This window comes from Diadema setosum, chromosome 11, assembly GCF_964275005.1.
Source record: "Diadema setosum chromosome 11, eeDiaSeto1, whole genome shotgun sequence".
Classification (NCBI taxonomy): domain Eukaryota; kingdom Metazoa; phylum Echinodermata; class Echinoidea; order Diadematoida; family Diadematidae; genus Diadema; species Diadema setosum.
In genome coordinates, this window is record NC_092695.1 from 27062313 (window position 1) to 27083096 (window position 20784).

Sequence of the window (20784 nt, forward strand, 5' to 3'; positions counted from 1 at the left end):
CTGTTTTATTCCGGCGTTGCTGGATTGTCTATCTCCTCCCGAGCCGTCGGCTCCGAGCAGCTGCGACCGGTGCCGTCGGCCGCGGGAGAGTATCCTGCATCGAATGGCGCGGGTTTCGTCCCCGTTCCTCCTCCGTGTCGACATCGAAGACGAAAAAGAAAAATTAATTAGATAGATGCATAATGCATGTTTGTGCGTGACGTCAGAGCTGAGCGTTTAAATATTCACCGATCCTGCGCTGGACTCCTGCTTTCTCGATCGTCCATCTTTTAGCTTGCAGAGACAGTGGGGATACTAAAGTCAAAAAGATGATGGCGTGCAGCGAAATCTCTGTCATATTCCGGCGGACACGCACGCACACACACAATGCACTCTCGGGTACGGTATGCCAGTGTGTGGCCTGCGCCTGTGTATGTATTGACGATGGTTACACGAAACACTATCTGCGTGGGCGTGATATGGACACTCATTATGGTATATCAATACACGGCGCGGTCATTGTTAGTACAAGGGCATTTACGTACAGCGACGTTCGCCATTGGCGTGCCCAAATGAAAACAACGAATGCTGTTATTTTATTGTATTTTGCACAACTGCAGGATACTGCAGCTCAGGTACGTCATTTAATGTACTCTCAAGTCGGGTATCATTGTACTCAGACTGTTCAGGACGGCTAAATATCCACTTAAATTTTGTCCTTGCCGATCGTACCCTTCCATATCAGAGTACACGCGCCGCTGTTCATTCGTTTACTATGGCTGCTGTAAATATGAATATTCATAAGACGAGCGGACGCGGGGGAAACCCTCGCTTTGCTGACCGCCAATTTTTGAAGTTACAAGTGGACATCAGATGTGTGGTTCTATGGTGCATCAAACCAAGTTTTGGTGATAAAAATAAAAAAGAGGGAGCAAATGACGACAAAAATATTCTTCTTTCTCCCATTACGTTGGAAAAGGAATATTAAAGAAAAAATACGAGGCCCTGAGACCCATGGATTCCCACGGGTGCCTACTTATTAAACCTAATGACTATGATCTCCCCCTCCCCAAATATAACAATGATGATTATAATGATAATATAATAATAATATTAATAATAATAATAATAATAATAATAATAATAATAGTGATAGTTATAATACTAATAATAACAATAATGATGATAATAATGATGAAAATGTACAGTCTGAAGCAGAAGAAGGACATTAATGATTATGATAATAAATGTACAATCTGAAGCAGATAAATGGGTGGTTCTATGATCCATCAAACCAAGGTTTGGTGATAAAAACAAAAAGAATAGAGCAAACGAAGACGAAAATATTTAATTTCTCTCAGCACAATAGGGGTCTACATATGAAGTAGTCCTACCCAGCACAAGATTACGTAAGATAGTGCAGTGAAGCATTTTTTGACAGTTTGCGCAGGGCTGTCTTCAGAAATGCTTTTTATCAAGAGCAGAAAAATGGGGGAAACAGATTTTTACAATTCTTAACATTTCCGCCTCCCTTGGTTGATCATCCCTATATTATGACTCTATTCTCTCCTCTCCCCTAAATAATAATAATAATGTTAGTAATAATAATAATGATAATAACAATAACAATAATACACTGAAATAATGATAATAATACAATAGGCCAATGCAAATGAATGGGGAGGGGGTGCTATGATCCATAACTTAAGAGTGGGCGGAAGAGACACAAACAGGTACTGGATTGTTTTGATGTTTAAATTTAAATAGCAATGATAATGAAGCTATTTGAAACGTCTATCAGTCGTAGAGAAACCTTGACATGACGGAAAAAAGATATTCACTATCCTTGACCGATTAACTTTTTTCCTTAATTCCCTTGATTCATCCCCATGTCAATGAATAATATAAAATAATAATAAAACCGAATGACTAAGATCTCCCCTCCCACAAAATAACAATAACATTAATAATGATGATGATAATAATAATGATAATGTTATTTATTATGATAAGCATAAAAACAATGAACAGTATCAATGAGATAAACGGGTGGTTCTAGATCCATCAAACCAAGTTTTGATTATGAAAACAGAAATGAGGGAGCAAATGAAGACGAAAATATTCTTTGTGTATTTCTTCTCTCATGACGTGGTTGAAGAAATATTAAAGGAAAAATACGAAGCCCTGAGACCCGTGGATTCCCACGGGTGTATAATACTTATAAAACCTAATGGCTTTGATCCCCCTCCACAAATAACAATAATAATTATAATAGCAATATAACAATAGGGGCCTAATGAGAATAATAATATGATAATAATGATGATGTATAGTCTGAAGCAGATAAACGGATGGTTCTATGATCTATCAAACCAAGTTTTGGTGATTAAAAACAAAAAGGAGGGAGCAACTGAAGACGATCAAAAATAATATATTTTTCTCCATTAACGTGGGAAAAGAAATAGGAATGAAAAAAAAAATGATAGGCCCTGAGACCAGCCGTGGATTCCCTCGGGTGCCTGCATGGATGCAAGAGCAGGGGGTATAATTAATATCAAAGTCATCTCCCCATTCCGACGGGAAGAATCTGTGGGCAGAACTTCCGGAGAATCTCATAAGCGTTTTTGATAATTTTTCCCTGAATGTTTGTTTTGGGGTTTTGTTTTGTTTTTTGTTTGTTTGTTTGTTTGTTTTTTTGTTTTTGTTTTTTTGTTCTGCGGTGGTGGAAATGTGTGTGTGTGGTGGGGGGGGGTGATGGTCATGGGTAGAAGAGATCGAGCACAAGTAACGAAAGAATGAGAAAAAAAATTATTTCATCAATAAAAATGTGCAAAATCGTATCTATGAGAAAAAAAATAAAACCCTCAGACCCGTGGATTTCCACGGGTACTGCTAGTAAAAAATTAATCACGGCATTGTCTTTTCAGAAAGGACACCTTAAAAGACTTTGTACTACCATCATGTTCATAATCATTTCTGTGTAGTGATTACAGTATGAAGAATTGCATTTTTGGTTTGATATGATTGGGCATTATGTTCACCATTGTAAATAAATATGTAATTTTTTATCTCCTTATTGCATTTTTCTTTTCTATCTTTTTGTATGTGTGCAGCGTTCCTTCTTTAGGACCCTGCTGATGTACGGCTTCCATTTCCTGGTCTGGTTTCTCTGTGTGAGAGGCATCCGAGATACGCAGTGCGGCTTCAAGCTGCTGTCCAGGGAAGCAGCCCGTGTCGTATTTCCCAACATGCACGTGGAGAGGTGGTAAGTGAACAAGAGCAAGGATGAAAAGTTTCCTGCTCAAAGCTTTAGGGGTTGTGGATGTCTTTCAGGCGCCTAAAGAAATCATAACTTTTATTATGACGTATTAACTTTTTTAACAATTGGTCTGTTATGTCTATCTGTGTTTATTTATGTGATTATGGGATAGGTTCCTATTGTTTTCAAAGATATGGAGGCCCAAAATAGCTCAAGATTCTTGACAGTTTGCCCCTATCCAGTTTTATTCAATATTTTTAATTCTGTGCCATACCATACATCATCATGTGTGTGTGTGTGTGTGTGTTTTGTTTAACACTCGCTCAATCACAAATTTTGCATGTGGTTGTAATTTTGCAAAAGCGACCATGACACCATTGGCAGGTTTTTGGTTTTGCTGTTTTCTGTTTAGTCTCTTCCCCATGTTAATTGGTCCTTCCTTCTCCAAAGATTTCCCATCAGCCACTGTGGCCCAGCATGCTTCCTAACCTTCTCCATGATCTCAATAATTCTTCAACCCATCAAATCTTAGAATCCCTGATTCTTTGGTTTGATGCTGTGTCCCTTCATTATTCAATTTTACTAGTTATACATGTATATTATTATTGCTAGTGTTCCACGATGAAGAGTACTGTAAGAGTGGATATTTTTGTATGAGTGATATTTCACTCTTGGCCAGGTAAGATTAATGTTGCATGTTCTTAGTTCTACAGAATCAATATAGAAATAGTAATTATACATAACAAGCACAATAATTTGTGCACTTTTATTTTCACCTTAATTTCATTTTGTGCAATGCGTGAACATTTTCACTTATAATATGGATAAAGTAAACATACTTTTTCTCAATTGAGCCCTGTGTTGGTCATATGTAATTGTTAAGCAAAATTTTCAAAAGCTGTCCCATTGCTAGCATTGCAACTTACAATGTATTCTTAAATTGGTAACACATGTAAGAAGATGTAAATTTCTGTTTGTTCTCAATTTAGTATTCTTTCCTCTAAATTCCTTTTAATCTTTCTGCAGTGTCAATAAATCTAAGCAGTTCTGTCCAATCTTTCTCTAATATGAGATTTGCAGTAGAAATCAGAGGTGCCAATTTTGATTATGACTATAATTCTGCCTCAAAATTTCGCGATGACGTGATGGCTAGTTTGCTAGTGAATTCAAGTTTATGGATGTTTTCCCGTGAGGACCTACAATTGTAGCTAAAAGCATGTCCATCCATGTATTCATACTCCATGCATTTCAAACGGTGTAATGCACTTTATGTCTACTGAGTAGTTGTTGATATATTTTTTTCAGGAAATGAGTCTTATTTGCGCATCATCGTGAAGTTTAGAGACCTGCGACTTCCATTTCGCTCTGTTTTATGTTTTATGATTCCTGTTTCATCTCATTACAGGGCCTTTGATGTGGAGATGCTTTACATCGCCCAGTCCCTTGGCATAGCCATATCAGAAGTAGCCGTCAACTGGGAAGAAATTGAAGGTATGACACTTGCCACACATGTCCCCTGGGCAGCATTTCATTAAACTTATCAGTCACTGAGAACTGTCAAGCTACTGAAATCCTTGCATCTGATTGGCTGAGAGCAAATTTTTTCCAGTGAAAATCATTGACAAAATGCTTGATGACGTGCCCCCTGCAATGAGTAAGTTTTGAAAAGAAACCCAAACAAGAACACTTGTAGCCATCCTCGTGAATGAAAGTGATCTCGTCGGGGATATAGGAGAGAAAGGGATAATGAGAGGAGGAGGGGAGGGAGTGGGGGGGGGGAATGAATGCCCATATTTGATTAACTTTCCAAATTCTATAAAAGCACAGACACACAAGAAGGATTACAGTATCTATTAATCATATTTCATTATATTTCTATATTATTTGGATCATGAAACACGCAAATATATAAAGTCATCCTGGTAATAATAGATTGACAGTGCCTTGTGTATGCCCTTGACACAACTTGCCAGAAAGAGTTGTTTTCTAGCATATCTCCCACATCTAGCCATTTCACTTACTGTATATGCCATATTTAACAAGTGTAAGTTTCTGAAAATCGGAACTTCCAGACAATTTCATGAGTGGTTAAATTGGCGATTGTGGAGTACAGGACTGCACAGAGAAATGTATGCATGCACATCACATTCATGTCTTGATTTTTGTGTGTCTTTAAATTTGCGAATAGCACTGGACTCGCTAAATTCCTGTAAAAATAAAAACCTCCCAAAATATTTGGTGTATACAGTATCAAGATGGTTGCTGGTCCCTGACAGGACCAGAGAGAACTGAGGTTGGACTGTATACTGTATATGGCATACATGTAGCGAGTCTAATTGTTCACGAATCGGGACTTCCCGACAATTTCATGAGTGATTGAATTGACGATCATTGAGTACAGTTATGAATGGCAAAATGTATGTGTGCACTGCCCATTCATGTTGAAATCAGAGTAAAAAAAATTTGCGTGTCAAATTTATGAAAAGCACCTGACTCCCAAAATTTGTGAAAATAAAAACCTTGCAAAATATAGGGTGTATACATCATATGAAATATGTACTTTTATCTTGCCGTATGGAGCTGTTAAATTATGACCAACTCATCCTACACTTAAAGCAGCCCCCCTCACCTGGACTTTTCACAAATATGGCATGGATGGTTTTGTTGTTGTTTTAATTTTCTTTTGTAGAGGCCAGGGATGGGAAGGGGGCTGAGGGGGATGGGTAGCATTGAGACCATATATATTTATATATTTTTTCTGTCCTTGAGCTGTTAGGTATAATCTACACTCACAGGTAGACAGGTGATTATAATTTGGAGTCAGGAGGCAGGTATCAGTACAGGCAAAGTAGGTCAGGCTACCACAGACACACCGGAAGCAACACGTGGAGTCACTTCGTGGAGTGTCACTTGAATTTGCCATAACATGATTAATGGCAACAGCCAGCCCTGTACCATATTTAGCAGGTTTCCTTTTCTTTAAAGGAACAAAAACAAGACAACAGAAATGCTTGTTTAGCCATTTTTTCCCCTAAGATTATGCATCATCTTTTATCTTGACTATTGAAGAGGGATGTTATGCCAGAGATAAAGTGATTTCATATCTGTTTCTTAATTTATATCAAAAATGTAAGAATGCATGCTCTCTTGCTTCTTATCTGTTCACCCTGATACTGTAAAGCCGGAAATGTTCATGCGAACGAAACTTTTGCGAATTTCGTGAGGAGCCAAGATTAGTGAAAGTAAACCAGAAATTTTCATGCTCATAAAACTTCTGTGAATTTTGCAAGGAGCCAAGATTCGAATAAGTAAAATGCATACAAAAGTTTTTGTCTATACAGTGCATTGAATAACACAATAATGCTCTGCACCATCATAGTCAGCAATTAGTGAAAGTTTCATACTGCGATATGTTTCTTGTTTTACAGTATTTTATACAATTCATGCCATGCTCATATTTTACCTTTAACATACAAATAAAAACAATAACAAAGGATGACTGATCAAAAATGTACTTCTTCATCCCCACCCTCACTCATTGGCACAAAACTTCTCTCCCTCTCATCAATGATGAATTAAATAATTCTTGATTATTGAATGACTAAATTCATTGATGAATTAAGTAATTCTTTTTCCTTATTTTAGTTATATTTCTTTTTCATTTTCTTTATTTAATGAAATTTCTCTCTCTCTCTTTCTGCTTTGCCTCCCTCACCCTCCCCCTCCCTTTTCAATTTCTATCTTGTAGGTACCAAGATGATTCCATTTTTCAGCTGGGCACAGATGGGTCGTGATCTCATTCTTATACGACTGCGATACCTCTTCAGATTTTGGAAAATTGACCCCAAACTGAAGGTGGAATAGGAGATCAACTCACAAGTAATAACCTAGTTTTTGCAGAAATCAATTATTTTTTTTTCAGTTACATCAGAAAGGACAGTTAGTATCATGTTATTGTGAGAATGAAAAAGGATTTAAAAAAAGAAGAAAAAGAGTGTATATTTCAGATATTTGAAAAAAAGAAAGGTTATAATTCTGTTATCTGCAAAAAATTGATAGAGTTCTTCATTATGATCATCGTATGGAATGTGATGTATGTATAGAGTGTGTTTTTGTTACCATGGTAATGTCACATGAGCTGAAAGTAATGAGAATTGATAACAGGTCTGTAGTAGAAGTAAGAAATAAAGTGTAGCTAGGTCTGACAGTATTGAATGGGATTACTTAGTGTGAAGTTTTGAGGTCACATGTCAGGATGAGATTCTTGCCGCCTGTTTTGTAGTAAGGAGAAACCATGTGGTAACTTGTGATTTGGTCTGTGGAGTAATTCTAAACAAGTTGACAAAAATTGTAGTAGTAATGCCACTATCACATCGCTTTGTGGTTCCTTAACGATGAAATATCATGACATCTATTACAGTGTACCTCGGAATATTAAGTTGCTGTATAAACAAGTGTTGGATCCCTGTGGTCCATCTCATAAATGCTAAAGTTTTGATCACAGCTGAGCGTAATGTGAATATACCTGTGATAGTGAATTATCATGGACAGAAAACAGATGTGATCTGTTTGATCTGATGAATTTAACCAAAGGAATCATGTTCAAAATATGATACATAGAGAAATAATTCAAGGCATGACATGAGTTTTGTATGAATATCAGGTATGCTGAATAACTTTGAGTATGGTATTACTGGTCTCTGAATAAAAGCCACTAATCAAAATACTCAGAATTACAAAACATGTCCCTCAATTTATCATACAATGTAGGAAGCCGTCCATCATTTGAAAACACCCCATCATTCTTGAGATTCCATTCAGATATCAAATTACTGGTAAAATATTCAATCACCCAGGCTCTCAGTTTCAAAGTCAGATATAACTTAAGGTTTGTCGTTCAGTTGGTTTGTTGATACGTTAAGTGATTCTTTTTTCTTCGTAAGTAATTTTAGTTATGCTTCTTTTTCTTTTTCTTCTTTTTTTTTGTTTTCTTTATTTAATAAAATGTCTTCCACTCCTGGCAATGACAAGCTGTGAATATGATTTCATGACCTTGACTCCAATATTCACCAGGTGACACATGTTGTAATGTCTGTAAATTTCTATTAAACTTATCCTCGCATAGGACTTGTTGGATTCTTTGCCAGTAAAGGCCATGCCTGATTGTATCTTTTGCTTTGGGATTTGTCTTTCTTCGAGTTCACATTCTTGCAATACCTCTTGCCGGAGACACAAGTCTCATCTGCAGATGAAAATATGACCTCCAAATCACGGATTTGAAATGTGACTATTGCAAATGCATATCTGTCTGTACAATATAAAAAGAAAATAAAAAATCTGGCCAATTCTCATATTGAGATATTTTTGTCCAGAATTTGGTTCTTCTTTCAGAGAAGAGATAGATCATATCAGATGGGAGTACTGTAAAAGCACATTTTTGCGCTCAACCGGGTATGGTGAATTTTGCATGTTTTTTAATTTCACAAATGGTCAGTACAATTGAGTGAGCATTTCAAATAACTCATTGCTGCCGTGGCGGGTATGGGCTGTGGCAAAACATACTACGGTAAAAAAAAAGTAATGAGTCCACATTTTGACAGCAAATTCACTATGCGCTACAAGAATAGCAAACATGAAGAAAACTACAAGTAATATTCATAGCAGTTACACCCCTACAATAAACCTATCTTGAAACCAAAGATATGAAATTATATTGCATAAGACAAGCAAAAAAAAAAGAAAAAATGTGCAATATTATTTTCATGTCAGTTTATGTCACAAGAATTGTAGAAAAATTCCACTTTTAAGATATTCAGGCATTGTATCAACATGTATGATGACTGTCTGTAGGAATTCATTCAGTGTACCTTTAAACATCAATCCATATAATTTATAAGAACATTTCCACAAAAGAAAGATATTGCTTTGTGCCATCAGTAGAGCAAGTTCTTAGAATCATGTTAATGGTATTAACTTCCTGCACCTGCACAAATTTTGGATCATATCCATTTTTCTCCTGTGAAATTTTGTTATGTGCTACACAATGCATACTTACTGTGTAGCTACACATTGTAGTATTATCAAGAGCATTGTAAGCACTATGCTAAGAGCTTGAAATGTTCATATTGTTCATTGTGTGTGCTCTTGCTTTGAGTGTATTATTGGAGGTCAGAATCACAAAGGACACTTTGTTCATAATATATAAAGTTTTCTGTTTGGTGGATACTAGATAGTAGCTTATTATCAACACCATCATTATGTATGCCTATGGGTTTCATGTTTGTGAACAAAAACAGTGTGAAGTTTGGTAAAGAATTTTATGGAACAAAAAGTTTCAGGAAATCTTTGTTGATCATGTGGCGAGTTGAAAGTCCTGGATGTGAGAATCTGCATCCAGAAAAGATGCGGTTGGCCCTGTAACCGACTAATTTTACTTGTGACGGCTTTGCGAGAACAAGTACACTCATGATGGACTGCAGTGCATGGAAATTCAGGTCATGTGGTATTTGGAAGATATCTTAGTTAAATGGATTCCACTTGTTTCAGTCTTATAATAGTAGGTAAGATATCATTCCTGAATCAAACTTGAATATATGGATGTGACTTTTATTTTATTATATTTTTTTTTGGTCAAGGGAAAGTGACCAAGTGGAAATGGTCACAATTTTAAGCTCTTATTCAGAAGTATGCAAACCCAATTTGCCTAGAGTTTCAACTTGAATTCATTAAATTCAACTTGTGTGATGCTCCTGTTGATAACCCTTTCCAGTGTACAATGTGCATTAAGTCTTCATTTCTTGTTTGTTTGTTTGTTTGTTTGTTTGTTTGTTTGTTTGTTTGATATTTTTTTTTAAACTGGTTTGCTTATCATAAAATTTCTTGTACTACAGGACCACAGTCTTATGTTATTTATCAACAGCTAAGAATCAGTTTGATGCACTGGTACAAATGTATATTACCTGATTGTAAAGGAAATTTGCAGACTAAGCCACTTTTCATGTTCCTTGCTTGGCCAAACCCTCACACAAGATTTTGTACCCTAAGCTCCCTTTCTCCCTATTGAAAGAACTAGAAGGGAAACATGATTTTGATTTGGGGCATGAGGAGTAATTGTACGTCATGAGCTCAAACTTGTAAGCTGCTGGAAGAAGACTTTCCTGGCATAGAGTGCTTACAATTATATTGTGGTATACTTACTGCCCATTAAATCTTTCTTTTTTCTGTCTCTTTTTCCCTTTCAAAGGAAAACAGAGAGAGAGAGCAAGATATTGAAAGAGATTTCAAGTTTTGATGTTGCGTGCATGTACCAATTTATTATCACAGGGTCTATCGTAGGTAGTTGCAAGAATGTTTGTGTCACCTCCGAGCTCCAAAGAAAAATATTCTTCTGGATAAGGCGCCGCATTGTTCATGACAAGTAGGTGCCAAATTCTCTGTGAACTAGCTGTAAAAAGTGAGAGAAGGCAGATGAACTTTGACAAAGTGCATCAGGGCCCTGTTGTATGAAAAGGTAAAATCAACTTTAAATTTCCCTACAACACAGGCTGCCATAGACTTACAGTTGAAATCAACTATAGAATCAACTTTAACTCTTCATAAAACAGGGCCCAGGTGTCTTTAGTGTGTGGTACATTGGTTGTATCAATTATGACGGCCATAGTCCAATACTTGGTGAGTTTTTGTTTTTCAACTGGGTTATTGAGATGAAGAACTGGCATATAGTTTTCTCATTACACTGCATTTCAATTCCCTTTCAAAAACATTCTAGTGGTGTGGTGAGGAAGATACAGATATTATTGTATTGTACAATACTTCTAATGAAAGTACATGTTGTGCAAATTTTGATTGAGTATAATGTGTGCAGATAATGTATGAGAATATAAGTTGTGTGAATTCTTCTTTCTCCAGTGCTCAAAAAATGGACCACCATGCTAGTACTGCCCTCCCCATCTTGGGTGATATGAGTAACAATTGATTACTGGTATGTTGAACAACTGATTTCTTCATCAACAGAAATTTAGAATGTAGTGCCTTATCAGGTTGGCTGCAACTAGTGCATTCTGTTTCAGAAACAGGCATCAAAATCCTGTGACCCCTGCATAAAGATCTCCTCGAAAGTGCACAAGTATCTGTGTGCTATATTTTGGCATTCGTCATTATTACTTTGGGATCAATGAAATCATCTGAATTTCTGCCAGTGCATTCCTAATCAGCACGATAGACTCTGTGTAGATGTCATTCATTTTCCCCACTTGTGTTGAGAGGGTCATTATTGCTTTACAAATGATACATGTATTGATTATGCAAGCCTTAACTGATATTTGATTATCAATAACAGCAAATACTCTTGAAATCATTGTACACAGCAGTAAAGAACAGAAGAAATTGAAAATAAAATCTTATTTTGAAGTCGAGTCAAGTTGGAGTTTTTGTAAAGCATGTTGGCAAGAATTATGAATGATGCTGATCTATCTGTGTGTGTTGACAGGGAAAGAGACCAATAAAATGAAAGTAAATTAATCATTCCAACTGTATACATTTTGATTCAACGAGTGACATTTTGAAGGAGGAATGAGTGTGTTCATACCTGGGAATTGTAACTTTGTCTTATGCCCATGGTTTGGCCTCATCCAACGTGCATGATCTAATCCTGTGTAGACCAAATGGGTTTAGCTGTATTGGTGTTAGACAATCTGGTAATTAGACCAACTGGAATAAGACCAAGTGCCTATAAAGATTAGACTGTAAAAAATGTGCATTTATATGTAGTGAAGGGTGTCATTAAGAACGCCAAGTTTTCATACCAATTTCCGTTTTAAGATACTCTCTGTGTCTTTCATACCAATTTCCATTTCAAGATACTCTCTGTGTCTTTCATACCAATTTTCATTTCAAGATACACAGTGTCTTTCACTGCTATATATTGCTCTTGTACATGTACAAGAGCAGACTGAAAATACTAACCAAATTTGTGGGGGAGAAGCCTACTCAAAACTTGCCCAAGAACTGTAAAACACGGATATACACACACCCAGAAGGAGTATCAACACAAATACAGGTATGCCTGATCATTTCGATTAATTATGTGTAAATATAGTGATGATACTTTACATACACGTACTTAAAACATTTTGACGCATTTTCCCTCACAGGATGTTTGAGAAAAGCAAATTATAATTAATGAGTGTATTGTGTGTGTGTGTGTGTGTGTGTGTATGTGTGTTTAAGTGTGAGGGTCGTCAGTTCCCTAATATTCGCCTTTCATAAGAATTTTAACCTTTGAAACTAATGGGAATGTAACATTACAACTTATTTTTCAAAGTACACTCCGATAGTACACTCTGGAAAATATTATAACAAGGAACTCTGGACAAAAATTGTTGCCAGTCTAACAGATGCTCATTAGTAAAATGGCACATTGTTATCAATTCAGACATGATGCAGAAGAACCAATTCTCTTCCTTAAATGCTCAACGTCACTGAAAATGTTAATGATTACGTGCAGTGTACGCGTATACATCCTTACTTAATTATGTATAGAGATGGTAGGGAATTTTCTTGAGCAGAATAGGGACCCCCCCCCCCCCCCATCTCTGAGTGGGCAAAAAGCTCGTTCTGTTAACTGAGCCAGAATGAAGCACACACAAGAGAGTAAATTAAGAATAAATGGGTTTGAAATCAGATGGTAAACGTTGCAGACATTGGGGGGGGGGGTGTTTTGTTTTTGTGTCGTTGTTTTCAAAAATCTGCAACTCGTCTTTTTTGACGAATTGCGTGCAATTAACGAAGTTTGTGAAAAGGGGAGCATGTGTGTTTTGTGTGTGATGTCATTCGTTTCAGCGATTGTTTGTTTGATTGTTTGTTTGTTTGTTTGTTTGTTTGTTTGTTTGTTTGTTTGTTTGTTTGTTTGTTTGTTTGTTTGTGTGGCAGAGGAATGCGGATGGCCGTTTGTAATGCCACATTAGTCATGACTGGAGCGGCCGGGGTGGATAAATTGGCATAGTTCGCCATAACAAGAACGCTCCCTGAGAGGAGGAAATAGACTGCGTGGGTGTGAAGCATGCTGACTCAACGCGGTCATTCACATCCAATACAATCACTCTTCTGGTATTGTTTTAGCACTTTTTTCCCCCTTTCCTTGAGTGATTAATTCCACGCGGAGAAAGTGCATATGATAATCTTATAGACTCAAGGATGACCGCCTAATGTACTGGAAACGATATTGTTATAAAACTTTATACATCACTGCGGCGGAGGCGTATACCACCAACCATGTCAACAATAGTCAAACAACGTCATTCAAAAACAGCGGACCGTGTAGAGGAGTAAACGTCATTCGCATCAGGAGTCCTGGCTCGTAAGTTATCGTGACTTCCTTATCATACAGATCAAGGAATGGTAAAGACAACACAAGGAGCAGATCACAAAATCTGTATACATCAAGTTCGGAACACAGCGACTGTACTGCTAACGCAAAAGCACTTAACAAATTTGGTACTTTTGATATCGAACAAAATCACATTATTACCTATATTTAAAGTCAGTGAATGAGCTAAAATGGCGTCATAATTTAGACAACGCAAGGGTGGGGCAGTCTTGGTCATGTGACTTTGCTTTCTTTTGCAAAATACCTATTCGCCATGTGCGTCAAAATGACGCGTTGCTTTTTGCTTAGTTCGAACTTTATAGTCTGGAAGCTCGTGAATGATCATGTCGGACACTTGCACTACGTATGTCCGCTTCCAATTATCATGAAATAGAACACTGAAACAAAAGTAGAATAGCACCGTACGAAAGACCTGACGGCTCAAATGCATCGCACATCTATTATTGCCAATCAATATCATTGTAATCACAATCGATGACACATCAATCAGTAATGTTGTGCGTAGTGAACGTCTTTGTGCATGTAAACGTATTTTGACTAAAGCTGTTACGAGGAATACCATTTGGCACGTTTTGCTAATCACTACAGAAATTGCGCAATACTCGATCAGCGATCTACAAACTTGTTTCTTAATATATCTAGTAACATCTCATTTCGTCATGGATACAAAAACACGGATGTCTCATAAACTTTTGCACGATTCTTTGACCCATTTCATAAACTGGAAACGTTCGTCTTGCTTGGTTACACTTTATAGATCAATATCTCACTTAGACAACACTGCTGGGCTGCTGCAGCGTCGCGTTGTCACTATATAATGATAATGATTTCATCTTTATGTTAATCACAACAACGACACAGAGTTTGTTAATATCTTCTCTCGGACGTGAAATTAGAATCTATTCGCTGACAAGACTTGAGGGAGTATTTGCCAACGTATCAAAACAAACTTCTTGGCAAGGGTGCGCACTAAACTCGTGGAAAGTGATTTGAGTCCCGTCAAAATATCGCCCCCTGTACTCCGTGTTTCCATGAAAGGGACCCGGCTAATGACATCGAGCGATTATTGCTCACTTGTATAGGCGGACAGAAACAAAAAGGTGAAACGAATCATAACCAATCACACTCGTAACTGTTGCCATCTTGTTCAGCCGGTTCAATAAACGCGCTACACACACGCAATAGTTGATTCCACGTTTCCATGTCCGGACGACACGCCATGACGATGTCGAGACACATGTTGATATTCGCACGCGACGCGCAGAGTGCGTGGGCGTCACCCATACGATTCTCCTGTTGATATTATTTTCGCGCATGGCTGCAAGGACGGGGTTGAACACCATTTGCGTCGGTTTGTTTGGGTCTGCACAACACTTTGCAAGCAAGAATGCACAAAATGACGTCAGGAACAGCAAAGACAAATTCAGCCCTTTTATCATCTCGATATCGGGAGAGAGAAAAAGTAAAGTCGTCCGAAAGAAACACAAACGCATTATTATTACAGTATTATCATTATTATATTTTACGTCTCCTCCTGCATGTTATCTATCTTTACCAAAATACTTTCACCTGACAACAACAATAAATAGATCAATCCTATGGTGTCGTTTGATATATATATATATATATATATATTATATATATATATATATATATATATATTATATATATATATATATATATATATATATATATATATATAATACATTCAAATATCAATATTTTCACATATCTATATATTCACTTATTTCATGATTATAATATTGTATGTATATAATGATAAATATTATATGATTATTTAGCAACTATTAATTTTCATTCATTTACTTATGACTATTCATATATTGATACATTTATGTATTGCTTAATATAATGTTGAGGTTCAGTGACATCTTCCAATAGTGTCTCGAGACAACTTATGATGAGTTTCTCTACCATTTGGAGTAACTTTGAGCGAAGTTGCAATGGTGCTACAGGCTCTAATTCAAGAGCTAAAAAACGTTGTTTTTCAAACTGATCCCATTAAATGATTTACTACAGACAGCGAAGATGAGCGTAAGTGTATAAGTCTGCATCCCTTCCATGGTAGTACCAACCATCAGTAATTTTGTTGTTGTTGTTGTTGTCGTCGTCGTCGTCATCGTCGTCGTCGTCGTCGTTCCCCTTGCCTTTCTAAATATCGCTCGAAATGTTAAAGGGACTGTACAGTACTGGTTGAGGTGGGTATTCATGTTTTGATCATTCCTAAGTGAGATAATGAAAAGCCTCTTATGAAATATGAAAGAGCATGTAATTTTAAGAAGGATTCAACGTTTATTTGATGAAAAGTTGTTTTCAAATGGCTGAGATATCCAAAAAAGTGTTAATAATAAAAGGCGACATGCCACAACTTTATTAGGATCTCTTTGTTTCATCTTGTTTTTGGATTTCTCAGCCATTTCAAAACCGATTTTCATCGAATAAACTTTTGATACCCCCTAGAACTGCATGCTCTTTGACATCTCATAGAGTGGTTTCTGAATATCTCGCAAAACGTTAAAAGCTAAATCCTCACCTCGACCAGAACTGTACACACCCTTTAAGGGTGTATGGGTAACCGGGATAAAGCAGTTCAGCTTGTGACAACCGTCACGACTAACATTTCGAACGTAGGCATGTGGGTATCATAATACCTTTTAGATGTGCTTGCAGTTTCGTATAACTGCTAAACAGTATTATGACAAGGATATCTGAATTCTAGATTTTGTTCACACAGTAATGTACCACTCACATTTAATCACACACGTCTTGCATTCCTATAATACAAATGTGTTATAATTTGCTTTGATACCCAAAACTGTGACCACGAACAACCATTTCATCAGCATTTTCCATAATCAAAGACACATTCCTTGTTGAGAAATGTTGAATAGTTAGTCCAATGTCTCAGTTTTCGATTGTTTGTATTTTGATCAGTGTATATAAAGACAATGAAGGAGGGGTGATAAAACACATAAAAGCATTGCAATGATATAAGGAGATATAACAAGAATATAGCGTTGAATAATAATATGGCGTTTATCGACACACATCATACGTGGGAATCATGCAAGGGAATGGCTTATAGCACAGCACGTAAAAGTCGTGACATAATGAAGTCGTTGAAATCTCATCTTTAACATTTCGTCAGAAAATGTGTACACTGCAATCAACCCTCTATACCTATTACTCTGATACTGGTTTAGCTGATTTATATGCGTCAAAATCAACATTTTATGAATATAGACTTTAGCTATAAAATCGTGAGCACTGCTGTATCCTTTAATGAGTATAGTGGCGAGGGTTTAGAATATACATAAATAATGGGACTCTGATGTGACATCCCCCAGCACACACGCGCACATACACATACGCACTCACTTTTTGTATTTTTCAGTAACCTTTATATGATTTCTGTAATTTCACAAACAACAACATTTATCTTGAATGTATAAACACAATGTACAAACAGCAATATTCTTGAGAAGAAAAACAAAATACAACCAGTGGGTGACCCGAAATACATACAACTTACATTCAAACACATGACTTACACACACACACACACACACACACACACACACACACACACACACACATACGCACAAAACTTCCTTATAATTGCAATGTATTTTGAAATACTGGTAGGCCTACGTCTTTTGAACAGATATATTCTCGTAGAATTTATAGAAAGCCTTTTTGTTATGTTTGTTTTATTTCCTGTTTCATATAGATAATCACAATCTATGATAATAAATGTATGGGAATATTCAGTTCATGACCCTAGATTAATGTCATTCTGAGTTGATTTGTAGTACAATTTGTTTTAATGGCTTCTACCTTCCGTCTGAACTGAGACGTGATATTGTTTGAAACCACGAAAGCGTACGATTTGGATACGGCTGCGTTGATATGTCGTGACGTATAAGATCATAATGAAGTACAGTGTTATACTCAAATAGCCAGCATTTATATACAATGTGGATGGCCATTATGTTTTCGCGTGAATGCACTGCATGAGAAGTAACAATGTGCCAAATTGATTGACACATGTCAGTTATTTGCCACCATCGTCTTCATTGATGAAACCCACTTGCTGAAACTATACTTCTCTGTTCATTTCGTTTCATAAAGTGAGTGATGAAAAACGATGATTAGACCTATTGAAACCAATATGCCGAGTACCCATTCGTCACGCTTATTGAGAACAAAAAGAGTTCGACATGGCAGTGTGAACGTCATCAAACCGAGCCGCAGCTGAGATATCCGTCCGCCAAAAGGACCTGTTGAAAAAGTGAAGAATACCACGTCGATATAATTGGATCATGTTAGATTTACAGTAATCACTCAGTAATGATATTTTAATCTGCTCATAAGAGACAGATAACGGCCATGAGTAGGCATGTGTCATTCTACTTGAAATTCGGACGTGCTTGACCTATTTACTTGCAAGGCCCTCTGATGATCTCACAAGCGAGCTCACCATAATAGAAGGACCTCATTCTTTAATCAAATGGGGGAGGTCGTGAGATCTAGGAAGCATCGTACATAAAGAAGGAAGCCCCGATAGCCTACATTTCGTCGAGCGGCCTGATCGCGTTTGCTGATCGTATCTGAAAGACAGTAACGCCCTCAGCCTCCGAAGCAGCGCTACTTTTGTGGACGAAAATGTTATTTCGCCTCGAGTAACACTTGGCGTCATACTTCGTTAGTACGCCACTTCGGTGCGTGACGCATAGCCCCCAAAATGCGTGTGTTTCACACTGTTCGCGTTCGATTATTGCTGTCTAATTAAAACTAATCCCAAAGCGGCACTTTTTTGTTTTAAATATTTGGCTCAAGTCTGTTTATATCGTAAGCACGGGTTGTGATTATCTATTAGCGTCGCATCGTCTCCGAGTGTGATCGCCTTCTCTCGGTATACCTCCCGGTGTTTTGTCGCTATTGCTAAATTCATGAAAGAAAATCACCAAGTAATCATTATGTAGGCTTATATAAGTCTTATAAGACTGAAACTAAAATAAATCAACAATTTGAACTTGACATCTAAACGATCTTGTTTTCACTGATCTATTTTAGGGCCTATATAGCAGCAGGTGCTGTGTGATGAGTGGAGAGATCATTGAAATCACGTAGGTCCATGTTGAAATTCACATGCCGTGTCATGTGCACATGCACACACACACACACACACACACATAGGTCTATATACAAACAAACAATTCAAACGTTCTTTCATAAGCAGCTTCCACCAATGGAACTTGAAACATTATAGGGTCGGAGTCAACGATTTAGGCCTTTACATTTAATAGATAATTATGCGTGAATGTTATAAACAACATGAAACGACCGTATTATGTTGTTAAAAAATATAACAAAAATTGACGATGATATACCATACGAAGGCATTGCTGAACCTCGTCAACCCATTTCTGGAGAGCCCCCCCCCCCCCCAGGACACTTTAATTTCTTTGGTATTTAGTATTAACATTGTATAACCTCTTAGGTTTTCCTTTATACAGAGAATGACTTGTTTGACATGTTTACATATTGCTTCGTTTCGTCGTTATTGTTGGATCATCAATGCAATTACAATTGATTCCAGAAGTCACAGTCCATGAAGGGAATATAAAACCAATATATCAAGACTGATAAACAAACTAACATTTTAATTCTAAGAAAGAGATAATGAATCAAGTGGGACACTAACATAAACCTTCGATGCGTTTTAACACTTATAATATCATCACCGATAATTATTATTAGCACTAGGCCTATAACTCACCTCTCTTTACATCCCAATATGCGAGGGCCCGCGAAACCGGGTGGTTGCTCCTCCCCCCCCCCCCCCACAATAATACACACACAAAAAAAAATGGAGCAAAAAACAAACACCACATCGAAACCCACGAGTTTCGAGGGTTCCACCCCCGGGGGGGGGGGGGACGGTGGTGGGGATGGGAGCATTGACCTTGACCTTGCCAACCACGAGCGCTATTATAGTAGCCTATAGGCTTAACCATACCGACCACCCCCACCCCCCCCCCCCCGCACCTGTGCAGAGATATTAGGAGTTCTGAGAGCTACATACAACGTTGATTATCTTCTCAATGATTTTATTTTCCTTTTCCCCGAACATTTCCATCAACCTGAAGCAAAAGTGACTGATCATTGAAAGGTGTATTTCCTTCATTATTCTTTCGACTTGTTCGGCATAGATTTACCAAGGATTGAAGCTCTTTGGATATATCAGAAGCACAGCAGACTACTGGCAGTATGGTACAGTAACGTAGACTCTACATACAATACATGTACTCGAGTACTTAGTTTAAAGATGCTGACCTATACGAACAAACACAAAAGCCAGGAACCATGAGTGCTACCGGTTTATCGTTTCTAGAGTCTGGTTTGCTTTCTTCTAATTGGATGAAGTGTTGGACCTTCAAAGGAATTTTTACACGACATGTTCATTGCACCGCTTTAGAATTCTGGGGGGGGGGGGGAGTGAAAACGAAAGTGAATGCACGATTCCGACCTCATCGAGTCAGCTGGCTGGTTCCTTCTCTCCGGTCGGATGAATCTATCGCGTTGGTTTGTGTTGACTGGAAGACTGGGGTGCTATTCTAGGAAACCTTATGAACCACATTTTCGTGACCAAATACAAATATTTTAGCTACATTTTGATATAAAAACCCAAGAAGGGGGAAAAGAACAGAGATTCTCCCGACCCCAGCGGGGTGGTATAGGCTACGATCGCCTTCTGTTTGTACGGGGAGAGCGACACCGCCAGTGTGTCGCCGGAAAAGCTTACGTCACATATTATACTCTGTGTGCTTCGGACCCACCACTACCATCCCAGTTGACCGCAAACAGAGAGTTCACCCTTACTGCCTTCCCCTAATTTCTCACAAATGATCTTGATATTATTTGAATGAGGTATGATTTGCCTGAAAGATGTGCTAAATATGTGTAAGTAAACTGGCGAGCTCGCTATTTCGTAGAATTTGCGATAAATTGATGAATCAGAAAACGCGGATGAATATCATCATATATTTAGTATACACATTAGAGTAGTCTGGCTGTCGCCGCGACATATAACACAAGGAGTATGTGAGATTGCTTGCTTTGACGGCGTGGAATG

At 37.5% G+C, this 20784-nt stretch overlaps 1 protein-coding gene across 1 annotated transcript in view; it reads left to right on the forward strand.

The window, feature by feature from the left end:
- LOC140234760 (dolichyl-phosphate beta-glucosyltransferase-like) overlaps positions 1–8150 on the forward strand; it is a 41378-nt gene extending 33228 nt beyond the window's left edge. Inside the window, exons 7-9 of the mRNA XM_072314798.1 lie at positions 3093–3244; positions 4644–4729; positions 6987–8150. Of these exons, the coding sequence (XP_072170899.1) occupies positions 3093–3244; positions 4644–4729; positions 6987–7102 (354 nt within the window). The 3' untranslated portion in view covers positions 7103–8150. The remainder of the gene's footprint in view (positions 1–3092; positions 3245–4643; positions 4730–6986) is intronic.
- The last annotated feature ends 12634 nt before the right edge of the window (positions 8151–20784 follow it).